The following is a 17,115-nucleotide window of genomic DNA, read 5'->3' on the forward strand; positions in this document are numbered from 1 at the left end:
ATAAAAGAAGACATAATTTAGGGTTGGGGCTTTACAAATTTCATGAATTAATTCCTCTTGGTAGGATTTTCAAAAATAAGCATAGGATTGTACTCAAATCTGAGCTAAGTCGCTATCATCTTTCTACAGTGTTTATAGAACAAGTAGGTGACTTCTATGTTGGTTTCTTGATTATTAAAAGAAAATGTTTCTTCTGATAAGCGATTCAAGTAGCATCGACACAGTTCCTTCTTTTTCCTGTAAAGTTACTTTGAAAGAAAGATGCAAATATGAATTAATATTCTTTGGCAGACATCAAAGTTAATATGTGTATCTTACATGATAACGATTAAACACATGATAGTATTGACTTTCATTCATTTATTTGATACTTTCTGGTGGAGTCTTTGTTTTTCTCTTTGCCTGAAGGTAAGCTATCTTAATAAAATTCTCATTTGAAATTTTCAATTCAGCATAAACAAAACTTACATCCATTTGCATGGATCCTCTTTCAGGCGAATTCTAGACAAGGAGCGACCTTACCCATGTACTTACCATGTACTTCGTGTTCTCATTTTTCTTCCCAAGATCACACACCTTTTTCCTCTGTCATTCTTCCCTCCTCAGATGATTTAGTAAAGATACCCATAATTTGAAAAGAAGAGCTATCCACATTCAAAATCTCCCTTTTGATAACAGGTTTATTTTACCTTATTGATGGAAATGACTTTTTAAATAGGACAGAAGCCTCAGCAAATGTACATTTGACCAAATGAAGCTTTATTAACTTAAATAAAATATACCTTCTAAAATGGTCAAAGTCTCTGGTTTTCTGTGGAAATTTTTGCTTTGGTCCTTGCCAAAGTTTCTTCCTTTAAATTTTGGTTTTGATGTCATCCAAGAAATGATAGAGGAAAGTCTGCAGCTTTCCATCTCTTTTTGCACATTTTTTTTTCTTGCCTGAAGGATAATTTTCAAAAATTTCTGACTTAACCCATATGCACTTAAATTCAGTTACATAATTTTTAAAAAGCATGTTTGTTAGTGCTCACCATTTTGATGATTATTTTCCAAAACTAAAATTTAGCATGAATAAGAAATAAAATACTACTTCAACGTGTTAATTTTTACTACCTGTACACATGATGTTACCAGCAGTCATTGTATAGCCCTGGACAGCGAATCAGGAGACCTGGTTTCTAATCCCTGCTCTGACACTAACAAGCTTTGTGATATTTGGTAAGTCATTTAAACTATATGTCATTGTCTTTAATATTTACATATGAAGATAAATACTATATTCTTTGTCAGGGTTTAAAAGTAAATATGAAAGTATACTGATCAATTTTAAGTATAAGTTATTTCTTTTATGCCATCATTATGTATAGTCATATGTCTTCTTAATAGAAGGATAGTCTTAATCATTTCTAATGTTGTTCTAGGAAATACCCAGTAAAATAAATGTGCTTTGAGCATGTTCTAGTTTTATAAGAGCAATCTCATGTATGTGAATTTGTTTTGTGTACTAAAATAAAATCATCTTTCACTAAATCATCTATCAATATTTCTTACTGTCCATATTTACTTTTATGTATCTAATGAAACACTATTTGTATTTTTATTGAAGTGTTTTTATTATTTCTCCCAATTCAAACAAGTTTCCTAGAAAGCCATGATTGTGTACTGCACATGTACAAAATTGGCTTATGGAAAATTATATGTTCTTACAAATATTTTTTTTACTCTATGACTTCCAAACATAAGCTGTCTACTTATTCTGGTGTTTAACAAAAGAAAAATTGTTTGAAACTGTTGAAATTAGGTGGAAATATTGGAAAGCAGTGAGGTGTACAAAAAGCATGCTTTGAAGAATGCTAGATTTATGGGTGTTTATAAGATAATTTTCATTATTTACTTTTATTGTTTTTATCTTTTTGGCTTTATAACCAAGTATAACTCAAATAGATTATAGATTATAACCAACTATAATTCAAATAGGCCATTTGGTTTACTAATTGGTATGCATTACTTATTATTTCTATTACATTAATTATATCCTGTAGCAGATACTATCACAAACTTACATTTCAGCCTATGCTATACAGATCATCTTTAGTGTATAATCTTATAATTTCTGTTGTTCTGATTTTATATGAGAAGTTACCATTATATGGAGATATATTACCTTATAACCATATCAGGATTAGTACAATTAAATGATTGATACATTCTTTCCTTTTCCAAGTAATAATTTTGGAACACTGTAAACTTGGTCCAGCAATGCCAGCATTGCTTAAAATTATTTTGGCTATGTAGCTTTGATACTACCCTCATAGTTAGTTACACATTTTAAAAATATTTTTCAATGACAGTTAATCTTTATTTTATAAACATTTCTCTTTCTCTAAGCTTCTAACAGTCCCTTAGAAGTGAAACAAATTAAGTGGATGTTTGAAGCTAATGTTTGTAATAAAAAACATGAGCAGTATGATTATTTCTACAGTCTTGGATTATTTTTGCTTTAAGGTTCTACTATTGTTTTATCCTTTGATGATATTATGAGTAATGGGAAGACAAGAAATATGGGCTATTGTAGAATAATATCATAATAATTTCCATAAGCTCTTATACATGTATAATGAGGTCATATTGCTTTGTGATTCTCTTCCTTTGCAACCACAAAAGTATATATATGTTATTAAATTTCTAGTTATCTTACCTGTCAGTAGTTTAATACATGCTTGTGATAAATTTAGTGAAATATATTTTATAAATTCATGAGCTGATAGCTTTTTTCTTCCTTATACAATGTTCTGCTTTACCATGAAACTTTTCTTACCATTTTCATTTGACTATGTTATTGTATTTTTAGTAAATTTCGTTGGATTATTCTGTACATTTTACGTGTAGTATAACTCCATTTACACTTCGCTAAGGAATATAGCTGCAACAGTCTTATCAGATAGATTATCTCTCAGCATTGCATTGTCATCTCTTTTATATCCATTATTGTAACTTTGTTCATGTAACTTGTGGCTTCATGTGATTTCTGTTCCAAATTAAATCCTTCTTTGCCTGAGGACAAATCATGTTTTAATTCCATGTATTTGTGTGTTGGACACATATATGCAACATATGTGGGTTTGCTCACCAATGCAGGTATTTGACCAAACTAGAGATAGATGTAGTGATATCTTACTCAGTTGTTTCTTGGCATTATTTTTTGAAACAACACTTCTCACTAAATCTAGAACTTGCCATTTCAGTTGGACTGATAGGGCAAGGAACCACCTGTTAAGATTCACCCGTCTCTGTCCCCTTCTGGGCTTTGTGTGCACTGCCACACCCAGTTTTCATGTGTGTGATAGGGATCTTAACCCAGGTCCTCATGCTTTCAGGGCAAACAAGTTTACCCAGTAAGCCACCTCCAAGCCATATCTTTGTAATTTCATGGTTTTCTGTTCTTGTCTCATTGCTCCTGTCGGAAGCTGTCTAACCCTTTTCAGTGATACTTATTAACTAAGTATAGCATGTTCATTATCAGCACCAGTTTTGTGTGCACCACACTAACTTGTCTGAAATTATTTTGGTGAACTAATTGCCTTACTAATCTTTCTATATCTTGACATTTCTATCACATTTATTTTTATTATTAACACTGACTACTTCAATTTTTCTTAATTATGTTTGCATCCTTAAGTTTAATTCAGTTTTCTAAAGGATACAAGAACATGATTTTTCCTCTGTATTCTTTTCAGCACAACATAATTAAGAATAAGTGTTCATAAAAATAATAGTTGTTCAATTAATTATTTTAATATTAACTGTTCTGTGATTTTTTAACTCCAGTATTTCATGTGATTCATGCCTTTGTGAACTATTTAATGAATTCAAATTAATGTGTACCTTGTTTTCATTGCTGTAATCTGGTTGTCACGGTTATGTTCCTAATAACTTTCTTTTATAGAAGCTTAAGTGAAAATGGTACATGTTAGAAGACACGAAACAAGAAAAAATTCTAAAACCCAAAAACCTGAACAAAAATCTCGAGTTGATTGGCATCGGACTAAAAGAAGCATCTCACAGTTATTTGATAGTGATGAAGAGCTAGATAGTAATGAGGAACTTGACAGCGATGAAGAGCATGATAGTGGGGAAAGTATTGACAGTGATGAAGAGCTTGATATTAGCAAGAAGTCTGATATTAATGAACTACCAGAAAAGGAAACAGAGCTTAAATTAATCAAAGTTGAAAGTCAGGGAAGCAACAGTAAACATCTTACAAACACCAGCAATAGTTCAGCAGATGAAGAACAACTGAAGGAAACCAAACATAATGACTTACCAGATGATGAAGCTCACCCTGGTCAAGCAGAGAATCATCACAACAGACACACTGGGCAAATCCTAGAGGAAGATATGGAAGATGAATACATCAAGCCAGGAAAAAGAAAAAGGCTGTCCTCTGTGATGTATGACAGTGATGAGAGCGATGACAGTGATATCCTAATTAGAAAAGCAAGTGCTAAACACCCACGCAGGGTGGTCGAGGATGAATGTTCTTCATTGGAAATGGAGCAAGAAACTCCTGAGAAGTCATCAGCTGCTCGAAAGCGAGAATACCACCAGAAGCTACAGGAGCTTTCTGAGAGATCACGCCAGAGACGGAGGCGCAATAGTGGTAGAAATTTTGAGGTGTGTTTTATTTTGTTTGGTTTATTATTGTTGAATTTTTACTTGAAAGTAGATTCTATAAACATTAAAGTACTGACTCTATTCTATTTTCAATAAGGCTAGAGCTTTAAAATAAGCATTTCTAAATGTCATAATGTACTATTGTATTTAATAATAACATTTTATTGTTTGCCCCACTTTCCTTTAAAAATATATCAAAACTGTTTGTTGTTCTGTATGATCTTTCCCAATCATAATTGCTCATATTCTTAATTCATTTTAAACATTTTACCAAACATAACCAAAATTTATAGTTCCTCGGTTTTAAAAGTTCAGTAGTTAGCTTTAAAATGTGTAAAAGTTTTAGGCTTTCAGATTTAATTTTAAAGCCATGCTGGCTGTTTTAAAGGCACGATGTTTACTGAAGCATTTCCTCTCATTTAATTAGGACTCTGAAAAGGACTCTTGTTCAGGCACTGGTGAGGAGGATGAAGATGAGGACGAGGATGATTACAGATATGATGAAGATGGGGATGATTACATGATTGATGATTTTGTAGTGCGAAATGAGGAAGGCGATGACGAGAATAGCAATCAACAAGGAGAAAATCTGACTACATCACAACTGAAATTAGTAAAACAGAATTCTCTTTGTAAGTTAAATATGAAGCAAGGTTTCTGCCTTGTTCAAATCATTATATAATGCATCAAAGCTTACTAATATCATCTTCTAAAACATTTGGTTAGGAATTATGGTTTTTATGTTTGAGTATTTTAAATTTGACAATAAAAGTTTATTCCAGTGATTTAAGGAATTCATTTCCCTTTTATACTAATGATCCCCCAGGAAACAAGCATTTTTATCAGGCTAACTTTATCAGTATTTACCACTGTAAATACAATTTAAAACACATTTATTAATTAGAAAACACACTATATTTTATGGTAACATTTTATGGCAAATAACTGTTTTCCAAAAAAGGAGGCTGGCATTCTTTTACATACTTTGAAATAGTTTTGAATATATGTTTTAAATTATATATATGTATGTATACCTGTGTGAGTTTATCCACACTATATGCATGCAAACAGGTGCTCGCAGAAGCACCTGGAACTGGAATTAAAGCCAGTTGTAAGCCTGCTGATGTGGGTATTGGGAACCTGACCCTGTCCTCTGGAAGAGCAGTAAGCGCTGTGAACCACATAGCCACCTCTCCTGCCCTTCTAGTTATCTTTAATGTTGATCTTACTGGAAGGCAGCTGAATTCTTGTATCTGAACAGCTTTCAGTCTGTCCTAATGTGCTGTTTTGTTGAAGTACATGAAACAGTTTTGCCTCATACTAACATGCAGCTGGAAAAGGGAAGAACATCTTTATATTGTTTCCATAATAATTGATATTCTTATCAGATAATGTTAATACACAAAAATTTGGCCAATGATAATTTCCTGAAAGTTAGTTGTACTATGGAAGCTGAAACCATATAAAAGAACTTTTAACACTCATAGTACAAACCATTGGCAATCTTGCATTTTATAGGCTATTTTACCCATGTATGATTTTATTACAGGACATTGGTCATTTGGAAAATACTGGTTTGCTGATATTCTGTATTTTCACATGTATATGTTTAGTTTACATCTGTTAACATTTTAATTGCATCAAAATATCCTCATAATATTGAGAAGCTACCATATGCAGTTACTACATATCTGTTTTTCGGAACTATGATTTCTACTTAAACACTTGGCTTTATTTATTGGCAACCAACACAGTAAATTATAATTAAAGTTTTGACAGGATTGCTTGTTCCTTCTTGAGAAGACATTTGACAAATATTACTGAATATCCAACTTATCATTGTTCTTTGAAGAAGTTGTTTCATGACAGATGGAGCTTTACTCCTGTTATAACAGTTGCATGGATGAGTTTTCCTCAGAACTTCCAGTCTGTTTTGTTATGCAGTATAAGTTTTTCCTACATAGTACTAAAGGACGTGCATATTAAAGATTAATGAAAGTGATCAGTTTTACTGTTTCATCAAGGGTATTCCTAGGCAATTGGATAATTTTTATCACCAGAGCCTCACTGTGGTGACTGACATCATAGTTAGTTGTTTGGTGCTAGTGCTCTGCTTTTTGTGAGGGGCAGCTGTTTTGTCAGTTGTACAGTGAAAATATCAGAAAAATATGGTATTTTAATATTGATAACTGTGGATCTTGCTGGTATCTTTAAATAGACATTAGACAGCGCACTTACTTTAAAATTACTGTTTTTTTAAAAATCAGGGATTTAAATCTTCACACAATAAAGACTACCAAAAATAGAAAAATTTCTCTCTCTCTCTCTCTCTCTCTCTCTCTCTCTCTCTCTCTCCCTCTCTCTCTCTCTCTCCCCTATCTAGTCTCCCCCTCTCTTTCCCTCTCTCTGTCTCTCTTTACCTTACCCCCCCGTGTGTATATGTGTGTGTAATTAATAAAATTATAAATAAAAGAATTTGAAAAGTTGGGGGACATTTAAATATGCATATCACCAATTGGATCCATATAATTGTATATAAGTTCAAAGATTTTTTTCATGAAGTTTTATAGTTCACAGAAACAGGTTGATATATTAAAGAATAGAGTCTTCCTAAATAATTATTTTAAGAAGTATAACATTTTGTATAACAAAATTAAGTATGAGTTTAACTTATATCCCACAACTTTTAATGAAACAGTAGGCAGAAATATGATTCCTACTTTAGGAAACTTGACAAATTAAGGAAGAAAGCAAGGCATTTCCAAGTTAATCTTTAACTTTCTTGAATCAACAGGTACAGGTTCATTTGCCACTTAGGTATTTACATCATAAGAACACTCAATTAGGAGATATACTATCATTATAGATTCTTTATAGAGACTGCATTAAATAAGCACAAGACTAGTATATGTAAACTACTTCTAATTCCTTCTCTACCTACTCCTTTCTGCTTGCTGTATTTTAATGGAAGTTTGGGAATTAGAGAAATTTTGAATGAAAATTAGAACTGTCATGTCCTCACTCACCTCTTACACTGGTTTGATACCTTTGTTACAAATGATGATACAATTGATGATACTGTCTTGATACATTAAACTTATTCATAGTTCCCATTCGAGCCCTCTTTTGGCTTGTACCTCTGTGGATTTTGACTACTGTCTAATGACAGATACCTACCATAATGATTTCAGTGTCCTAAAATGTTCTTTATCTGTTATAGTTTATGGTAGGCTTTCTGAAGACTTGTGTATGTGACTACTTGAACAATGGTTGTGGCACTGTTTGGGGGGGGGTGCTGTGAAACTTTAGGTGGTAGGACATAGCTGGAAGAAGCAAGTTTCTAGGGAGTAGGTTATAGCTCAGGAGTTATAGCTCAAACTCTGCTTATGGCTCTCGCTGTTGTCATTTTCCCTTCACTGTGATATAATCAGCCTCATGCCTCTGCCTACATAGCTGCAAGCTGTTCTTGCTGTCGTGAACTATACTCTGAAACAATAAACCAAAATAAATTCTTCCTTCCTTAGGTTACTTCTTGTTAAGTGTTTAATTACAGCAATTTGTCAAGTAGTAAATGTGCATTCCCATCTTTTCCTAGAGCCATAGGAAACCACTTATTTGGGTTTGTTGCCATAGTTTTTAACATTTCCAGTATGTCACAGAATTATTAAGAACACCACAGCGTGTAAGTTTTCCTATTGGTTTCTTCACCCAACTGTGCATCTTCAGTTTTTTTCCCATGGCTAAACAGGTGCCATAACTCATTTATTTTCATTGCTAAGTAAAAATGCATTGTATGGATTTGCCACAGTTTATGCACTCATCTGTTGAAAAACATCTTGCTTCTTTCCATGTTTTGGTAATTATAAATAAAACTAATATCTACACGTGTGTTCAGAATTTTCTGTGGACAGAAGACTGTATCACACTTGAATAAATTCCAGAGAGTACTGGCTTTACTTTTAATATTAAATATCTCAGCCTCAGGGGTTTGTGTTTCATATTCCATGCAAACTATTTTATTTTGTGTGTTCTGTACTTGCAGTAGTCTCATTCAACAGGCTGTGTTTTCCTCAACTGATAACAGTATTCTTGTTCTTCCTTTCTTGAGTTGACATGTTCTATTCTCTTTTTACTTGTTTCCTGTATGATTACAGAGTAATAAACAGTGACACTGGATAACCTCTGCTTACCAGCATACTCTTCAGTCCTTATGTTAACCCTGCATTGTTTTGCTGCGATTGGCCACTATCACTCCTGAATGTTCCTCCTCTTCTGTAGCTTCTGTATTACCACTGTCCCCTGCCTTTCCTTTGGATTATGACACTAATCTTTCCCAATTTTGCCATTCATCTTTTGTATATCCCAGGACTTCATCAACTGCCTTCATTTTGCTTGTACTTAGAGCAGTTTGCCACTACTTTAGCCTAGTATATAAGCAAAAACTCCCTAATATTTAGCTTCAGGCAAGATTTCTCCTGAGTATAATGTCCACATTTTCATCAACTTGTTGAGTATGTTTATATGATTATCTCTTAGACGTCTTGAGCTCAATAGGTAGAACACTAAGTAAGATATAGTGTAAGAGTTGGAGAAGTACATCAACTCTTGTCAGGGTGGCTAGATCATTTCATACATTTATCAGGACTGGACATAAAAAAGATTTTTTTTGGCAAGTAAAAAAAAGACCAGTGAAATAAGTATCTGATTTCTGAAAGAAAAGGCTAGACGGTTAACTGTCTTCGCTCTTTGCTGTATTCCTATGCACTTATCTTTTTCTTTTTAATTTCTTTTTACTTCATTTAAGATAAGATTTTACATTGTTGCCTAGGCTGCCCTAGAGCTCACCATGTAGCCCAGCCTGGATGCAAACCAATGGTAATCATCCTATGTTCAATCTTGAAAGATTCAAGGCTCTGGGCTACCATCCCTAATGTGTTAGTCTTGATGGCACTTGATAGGAACACATTGCAGTTGGGTAGGTAATTTGAAAAAGCATAGTATCTGAAAATTTCTGGATTTTATATGAGATAAATGCTAATCATGACTAGAGATTTTGTAAATGTCAGAGCTGATAAAACAAAAATGTAGAGTTTTTGTATATGATTAAATGAGTAGTTTTAATTTATCAACTTTATGTCCAGTGAGGTTGACAAAATTTAAGCAGTGCTTGATTAGCTGAAGAATTAAGTTCTAAAGGTTGCTATAAGTTAATCTTATAAATTAGAAAGTACTTTCTTATTAACTCAATAGTCTATATGATGAACAGTGAATACCCCTCTGTGGCTTGGGTTAAATTATAACTGAAGTGGTATTTCCAGATTTAATCCTGCTAAATTCTATAATTCATACTAAGTGCAATTTGAAGCTCCTAATTCTGCATTCAGCATACAGTTGAAAGTCAAAACTGGCCATCGATTGTGATGTACACCTTTAATCCCAGCACTAGTAGGCAGAGGCTGGTAGATCTCTGAATTCAAGGCAAACTGGGCTACATGCATAGTTCCAGCCAGGGCTGCATAATGAGATGCTGACTCAAAAATGAGAATGGTTTGTCAATTCAGTAAAGACTAGGGAACAAAAGAGGACATGTGCCATTTCCTCACCACCTGCCATTTGGCCAAGAGGTACATCTACCCCACTTCAAAACAACTAGTTTCTTCCTTCACGACACTCAAGTCTTCACCTCTTTCCATCAGCCTTGTAAATGTCTGTTTATATTCTCAGACTGCAGTTCTCATGAAAGATATGGAAAGAGGTTAAAGGACAGGTATTTGCCCACCATACATCCGACCTGCATACTTCACATGTTGGAAATAATGTGCATGGGTAGAAGAAACAAGTAAAATACTGTTAAGTGGATAGTAAATGTTGCATTATCACTTTAGCATTCTGTGCTAAAATATGTTCAGACAAAACAGCATAGTAGAGGTAAAAAGAAAACATTTCAGACAAGCACTGCATCACTAGGATACTGGTAGTTTAAAACAAGGACTTAATCAACTTAGTTGCCACCTAGCAATTCATATAATTCTATCAGTACAACAAAAAGGAACCTGAAGACAATATTTGATTGCATTCAATATGCATATTTTTAAAGGTGAGGTTTTTAAAATTGCCAATAGGAACATTTCTTCTTTACATAACCATATTTTGAAATGAGAACCAGCATTGTTTATAATGAAACACTAGAGACACTCTATGAAATGGAAAGGACAGAAAGCTTTCCTACTTCAAATGTTCTTGAGCAGTGTGCTAAGGTGTAAACACGAAACAAATAAAACTACAGATGAATGATCTCTGATTAACAGTGGTGTGTGTGTGTGTGTGTGTTTGTGTGTGTGTGTGTGTGTGTGTGTGTGTGTGTGTGTGTGTGAGAGAGAGAGAGAGAGAGAGAGAGAGAGAGAGAGGCTTTAATTTCAATTCCCAGCCCAGATTATATGTATTTAAAGAGTTTTCCCATTATTCCCCACTTCCTGTTACTGTTCTGTCCTTTGAATGCAGTAGACACTTAATATAGCCTTTGCTGTGCCAAAACAATTCAGTGACTGTGAGGAGATAGGCAGGACTAGAGTGGAGTGATGGACAGCTGACCCCCCAACCTACATTTTGACCCTTCACTGGGACACCTCTGATTCATTCAGTTTGGTTTTTGAAAAGAACAAAAATAATGTTAAGCTACCCTAACCCAGTTACCCATACTGGGGGAAAAAAAAAGTTCTGCTTAGGATGAGTTCATTGTGAAGTAGATAAAGGAGAGCTAGTATTGAAAAGACCTTTGCACCTGGGATGATGACATATTTGTCATCATGTGCATATAACCACAATCAATAACTCTCTAGCTTAACCAGTGATGTGGAAGATAAAGGAAAGAATATGAGTAGTCTAAGACCAGTATTGTCTGTTGAATTTCTTGCTGTACTTTCCTACCCAGATTCTTCCTTCCCCATGTGCATGCATGGGTAGAGAGGAACTGTTAAAAAGACAGATTTCCTACTCTGCCTTTACCCCTCATGCGAAGTGTATACCTTCACTCCATAAACCAACATGTCAGCCAGTTATGCATGTCTTCATGGAGAGATATTAATAGACTTTCTCTTATTCCTTGAAATAAATTTAGTGCTAGTGAGACCAGGTTTGGGAGAGATGGCAATAATGTCATCAGAACCTGTTAACAGTACCCATCCCCAGCTCTATGGTATTCTAGAGGCTCATCCTCCACAGATATCAAAAAAGCTATTTTAAAACTACTATAAGATCTCAGACAAATGGCCAAAGTAATAATGAATATACAAATCTCAATTATCTCTTTGTACACTAGAAGTGAATGCTTAAATGATATAATTAAGGAAAATTCCTCCCACACTGATAACAAAATGTAGTTCCTAAACCCAAATGTAAAAGCATGACTGACTTTATAAATAGAAAAACACATTTACTGTAAAATAAGAAAGACAGCCTAAGTGGGGAGACACAGATGACCTGAAAGTAATATACACACCACAAGAAGTCTTTCTTCTAAAATTAGTTTTTGGTTCAACTTTACAAAACAATTCTGAAGTTCACTTAGAAGAAGAAGTACATGAGAATAAAGTAAACTTTGAAAAAATAGTAATTGAAAGGGTTTTTCCCTCTAAAATATAAAAAGTTATCATTTAGTTGAAATAAGTAAAGCAGGGCAGAACTGACATGAGAAGAACATCCAGATCAGTAGGAAGGACACATGGTGCTGACACAAAATCTTGGCATATGTGGGTTAAGGGAAAATCAACAGCCTACTTAGACATCACATGGAACATGGGGGAATTCATTGCAACCTGAGAAAAGTACAATCATACATATTAACAAATTTGACATTCCTATCCTTTCCAGATTGAGGTGATCATGAAGGACTAGAGCCATGGTCTATAATAGAGTACATGCATAGCATGTAAGAGATCATGAATGCAAACCTTAGTTTTGCCAAACAGCAAGAGATAAACGGAGGGTAAGGGAATTAACTAAATCTCCAAGACTATTCCACACACATTCATTCAATATAGGAATTAGAACTGGCCCTGAAAGAATTCTGAGCTCCTTCTGTCTCTTTTCTGTTTATTTATTATCTTAGGGATCTTCGTCAGTGAGCACTGTCATTTTTCCTAATAGGTGAGAAATGAGAGTTTTATATTAACCAATTCTCAATGCAGTTCTGTATCTGAAAAATAATAACAAGTCTATCACCTCTGCAGGCAATGTGAAAACAGAGACTGGAGGAAACAGCCTGAGACTCCTCCTCCAACACTTAGCTATAGAACCCTAGGAAAACTTCCATCTCTCAGTTTCCCCAGCTAAAGATAAACTAAGGGAAGTATCTCTTCGGTTAGCCCTTTAGAGATAAGGCAATGCCTGTAAGTGTTTTGGGTGATGCCTGGAATTTACTTCCTCAGCTGTGTTATTTTTTTTCAGTTGGCGATACCAGCACATTAGTCCAGCACTGCCCACCCGTTCACTCAAATACAGTGAAACAAGAACCTTCTTTCTAGGGAGATTCTCATGAGCATGGCTAGGAGAAAGCTAGTGTGGTTAGGAAATAAAACACCCAAGAGATGTGAACCTCTATCCTTGCCTTTCCTCTTAACCTTGAAGAACTTCCAGAGCCTTTGAAACATCGCTGCAGCTCTCAAAATTTCATGGCCAATGAGCAACACTGGCCATTAGCACTTTAAAGACTAGCATGTTCAGTGATGGAAAAAAGCTCCATTTCATTTGCCTGATGGTTAAACATAGTTCCAAAGTGGGTAAATTAAACTTGTTTTCCAACATGCCTGTTAATACTCCCCAGGAGAGCTTTCCCTTAATATAAATTGAAGAGTTAAATGGAGTTTGGATGAATTTAACTCAAAATTATTTACCAACTCTTTTACTATATCAGCATTTGATAAAAGTCTAGTCAGAAGGGAATTCTTTTGAAGTATTGCTGTATTTTACTTTCCATTAGAAACTACTGGTATGTGTGTGTGTGTGTGTGTGTGTGTGTGTGTGTGTGTGTGTGTGTGTACAGCCTTCTTCTTGGAATTTTCAATGGCGATAGGACCTCTAAAGTCTAAGACCCAGAACAAAGCACTTTAGCGCCTCCATGGAAGGATTAGACTTGAAATTTCCCTGAAGGCCTCAAAACCTTCCATAGTCCTTTTAGCAAACAGAAGTACAACAGCCTCTTCGTGTTCAATACATTTTGTCAGCTGGAAGTAAAACCCCAATCCATTTATGATTTCTAAGAGTATATCCTACTTTTTTTCTTCAGGCCCTAGCTAAATATCTTCCACATTTCCAGACATAGTTCACAGGTACCTCCAGCAGAGTCTTTGATGACCATTTAAATCATGGAAGGAAGAATTTTTCTAGAGAACATATCCATTTCCATAGTAAAGTCTGGCCCCAGAGTAACAGGAACAGCAGCGCTGCCTGGCCTGTCACCATGATGAACTCATGTCTGAGGCTGGGTTACAGAAAATATAATGGTATTATATGCATAGTGTGGGAAGGAGAAGGCACAGCTCCTCAAAGCAGTGTGGAGAATTCTACATCTGTGACAGTGTAAAGGAGAATGGGGTTGTCATGCCCACTGAGATTTCTGTGAGTAGCAGTTTCCTGGACCATGTCATATGTAGCATATTATAGACTAAAGCATAGTAAACAGTCCACTTGGGAGGCTCTCTTGCTGTTTTTATTCATTGTAGTTGATAATTGTTTCAAATGGACATGGGTTATTTTGATTTTTTACAGTGTATATCTCTGTATTCTCTGAAGAAATTTTCCTTAGTAAGTCTGGGCCCATTTTAGATTCAGGATGAGCGAACTTTGTGATACTTGTACCAATTTCTTAGCAGGGGGCCTGTTGTAGACATAGTATAGTGCTGTCTGCTATGTCCTAATAATTCCTTTAAATTAATTTCAGATTCTTTTAGTGACCATTATACTCACTTTGAAAGAGTTGTGAAGGCTCTTCTGATCAATGCTTTTGATGAATCTTTTCTGGAAACTTTGTATGGTAAGTTAATAGTATCACTGAAACATTTTGGTGGTGGTGGTGGGGGTGGTGTTTTTAAATTTTCCTAAATAGCTTTTGAAACTAGATGAAACAAACCCAAGACAAACCATTCTTAAATCTTACCACTTGTCCCTTCTGATATAAATACTCTACAAGTGCATTATCCACTTAAACAGTTTGCTAATAATATTTGAGATATATAGACAAGTATATGATAATTCATTGCTCCCAAAGTGTCTACACTTAGAATATAAAACGTATACTCCTAAAACATAAGGTGCCTCAACCTTCATATTATCAGTTCCTCTAAGATTTTGAACTTTACCAACAGACACATGCTGTTTTCTGCTTTTGTACCTTGGAGCATTCTGTTCTCCATCAGATTATAATTCTTTTTTTTTTTTTTAAAAATCGCAGATAGTCTAGGTAAGTGTACAAAATCTTTTTGTTGTGAAAGCTGTAAATACTTTTCATTGCCTCACTCATGCCAGTCTCATTCTAAGTATGGTTGCACACATACATGTAAATTCTTGTATTGTGTCAAAAATGGACCTCAACTTTCTTGCCTTAACAAAGTATAAGAAATTAAGCTTTAAACATACATGTGTGTCCAGCATAGAATCTGACATTTCATAGACTATATATGTTATGCTGAATACCTATGAGTACTTAAGGAAGATTTTATTCTTAAGTTATAGAAAAATGTTTTTTGAATGTCATCCAGGCATTTTTTGAGGATTGATAATGACTTCAAGACATTAGATGCCCACCTTTTGTGGCTTAGAATTAATAAACAGACCCTGAGTAAACAAGTAGATAGCATAATATGTGAACTAAAACTAGATTGTACCTCTTATGGAAATAAAGAGTGCAGAATTGAACAATAAGAGAAGCTAATGTCTATTAGATAAATGTCAGATAGATAGATAGATAGATAGATAGATAGATAGATAGATAGATAGATAGATACATACATACATACATACATACACACACACACAGATAGATAGAGTCTGACCAAAAACAACTTAAATAGGAAAGGCTTTATTTCAGTTTATAGCTCTCAGACCACACTTCTTCACTAAGGGAAGTTAGGGCAGAGACCTTAATGCAAGAACTGAAAGCAAAGCCACAGAGAGTGCTGAGTACTGGTTTATTATTACCCTTGGCTTGCTCAGTCTACTTTCTTATACACCCCAGGACTACACAACCTGTCCAGGGGTTGCCCCACCCACAGTGGGCTGGTCCTTCCTAAATCAAACACTGATTAAGAAATTGTACTACAGACTTACCTAGGCAGGTATTATAGAGAGAGTCCATCTTCCTAGATGACTCTAACTTGTGTCAAGTTGGCATCTAGCCAGAACAGATAGATAAATAAACTTTAATATATTGTGACATATGTACAAATAGAAGTATATGAAGACTGGATAGTTTGGTCAAAGAATGTAATGAAGAAGTAGCTTTTAAACGGAAACAATGAGTGAGGTGAATGTATTAATTTGCTCTATATTTCTGTGATAAAAATACTGACAAAAAGCAATGTGGGAAATAAAGGTTTATTTGCTTTATATATACTGGGTCACAGCTTTTTTGAGGGAAACCAAAGTGGGAACTTGGAGCCAGGAACCAAAATAAAGGACATAGAGGAGTGCTGTTTACTGGGTTGCTTAGCCTGCTCAGGACTATACAACACAGGACTACCTGCCTAGGGGTAGCACTACCCACAATGAGCTAGGCCTTCCTACTTTCCTTATTCAAGAAAATGCCCTTTGAAACTGGCCTATAGGCAGTATGATGAAAGTATTTTTTCAGTTGAGTTTCTTTCTCCCTACATATGTCTATTTTTGTGTCAAGTTGACAAACACCAGCCAGGACAATTGACCCCTAATCAGCTTACCAGTACATTACTATTACACCATATGTTGAATTATATTGCTAATTAATAAATAAATCCCTTCAGCAGGTATGCTACCTGCCTCAATGCTTTATGTTCCCGAATGAAAGACACACACATAGCCTTTAATTTTAATATGCTGTATACAGCTCAATAGCTGGACCACAGCCTAACCTCCATGTGGTTAATCCTGAATTATTACTTACTAATTCTGTGTCCTATCTTGGCTAGTCTGGACCCAGAGAGCTGCCCAACTGAGCCATACTCACTCTCCCTCCTGGTTCACACGAGCAGCCATGGTGTCTCTCCTCTCTTCACACTCTCTGAACAAGGTGGATTACCCTTCTCTGTTTTCCTCTCTAGCAACAATTAGAAATTCCAAAAACCCACCTCTGTCTGTCCTTCCCAGCTATTGGCTGTTGGCATTTTTATTTACCAATCAGAACCAACCAGGGGCAGGTTCCCAGAAGTCCATATGGAGACACCTTGTGTAAGCAGCCTTTGGAGACAAAAA

General features: G+C 35.0%; 1 protein-coding gene across 4 annotated transcripts in view; it reads left to right on the forward strand.

Annotated features, from left to right (window-relative positions):
• Ccdc82 (coiled-coil domain containing 82) overlaps nt 1-17,115 on the forward strand; it is a 45,601-nt gene that overhangs the window by 1,208 nt on the left and 27,278 nt on the right. The window contains exons 2-5 of one of the 4 annotated variants that reach the window (XM_017313512.2): nt 1,138-1,218; nt 3,947-4,674; nt 5,102-5,306; nt 14,612-14,704. In XM_017313512.2, coding sequence (XP_017169001.1) covers nt 3,961-4,674; nt 5,102-5,306; nt 14,612-14,704 — 1,012 coding nt within the window. In that variant the 5' untranslated portion in view covers nt 1,138-1,218; nt 3,947-3,960. Of the gene's footprint in view, nt 1-1,134; nt 4,675-5,101; nt 5,307-14,611; nt 14,705-17,115 lie in introns of all 4 variants that reach the window. The other 3 variants (NM_025534.3, XM_017313513.1, XM_017313511.1) reach the window with 3 other exon arrangements.

This window comes from Mus musculus, chromosome 9 (genome assembly GCF_000001635.26).
Source record: "Mus musculus strain C57BL/6J chromosome 9, GRCm38.p6 C57BL/6J".
Classification (NCBI taxonomy): domain Eukaryota; kingdom Metazoa; phylum Chordata; class Mammalia; order Rodentia; family Muridae; genus Mus; species Mus musculus.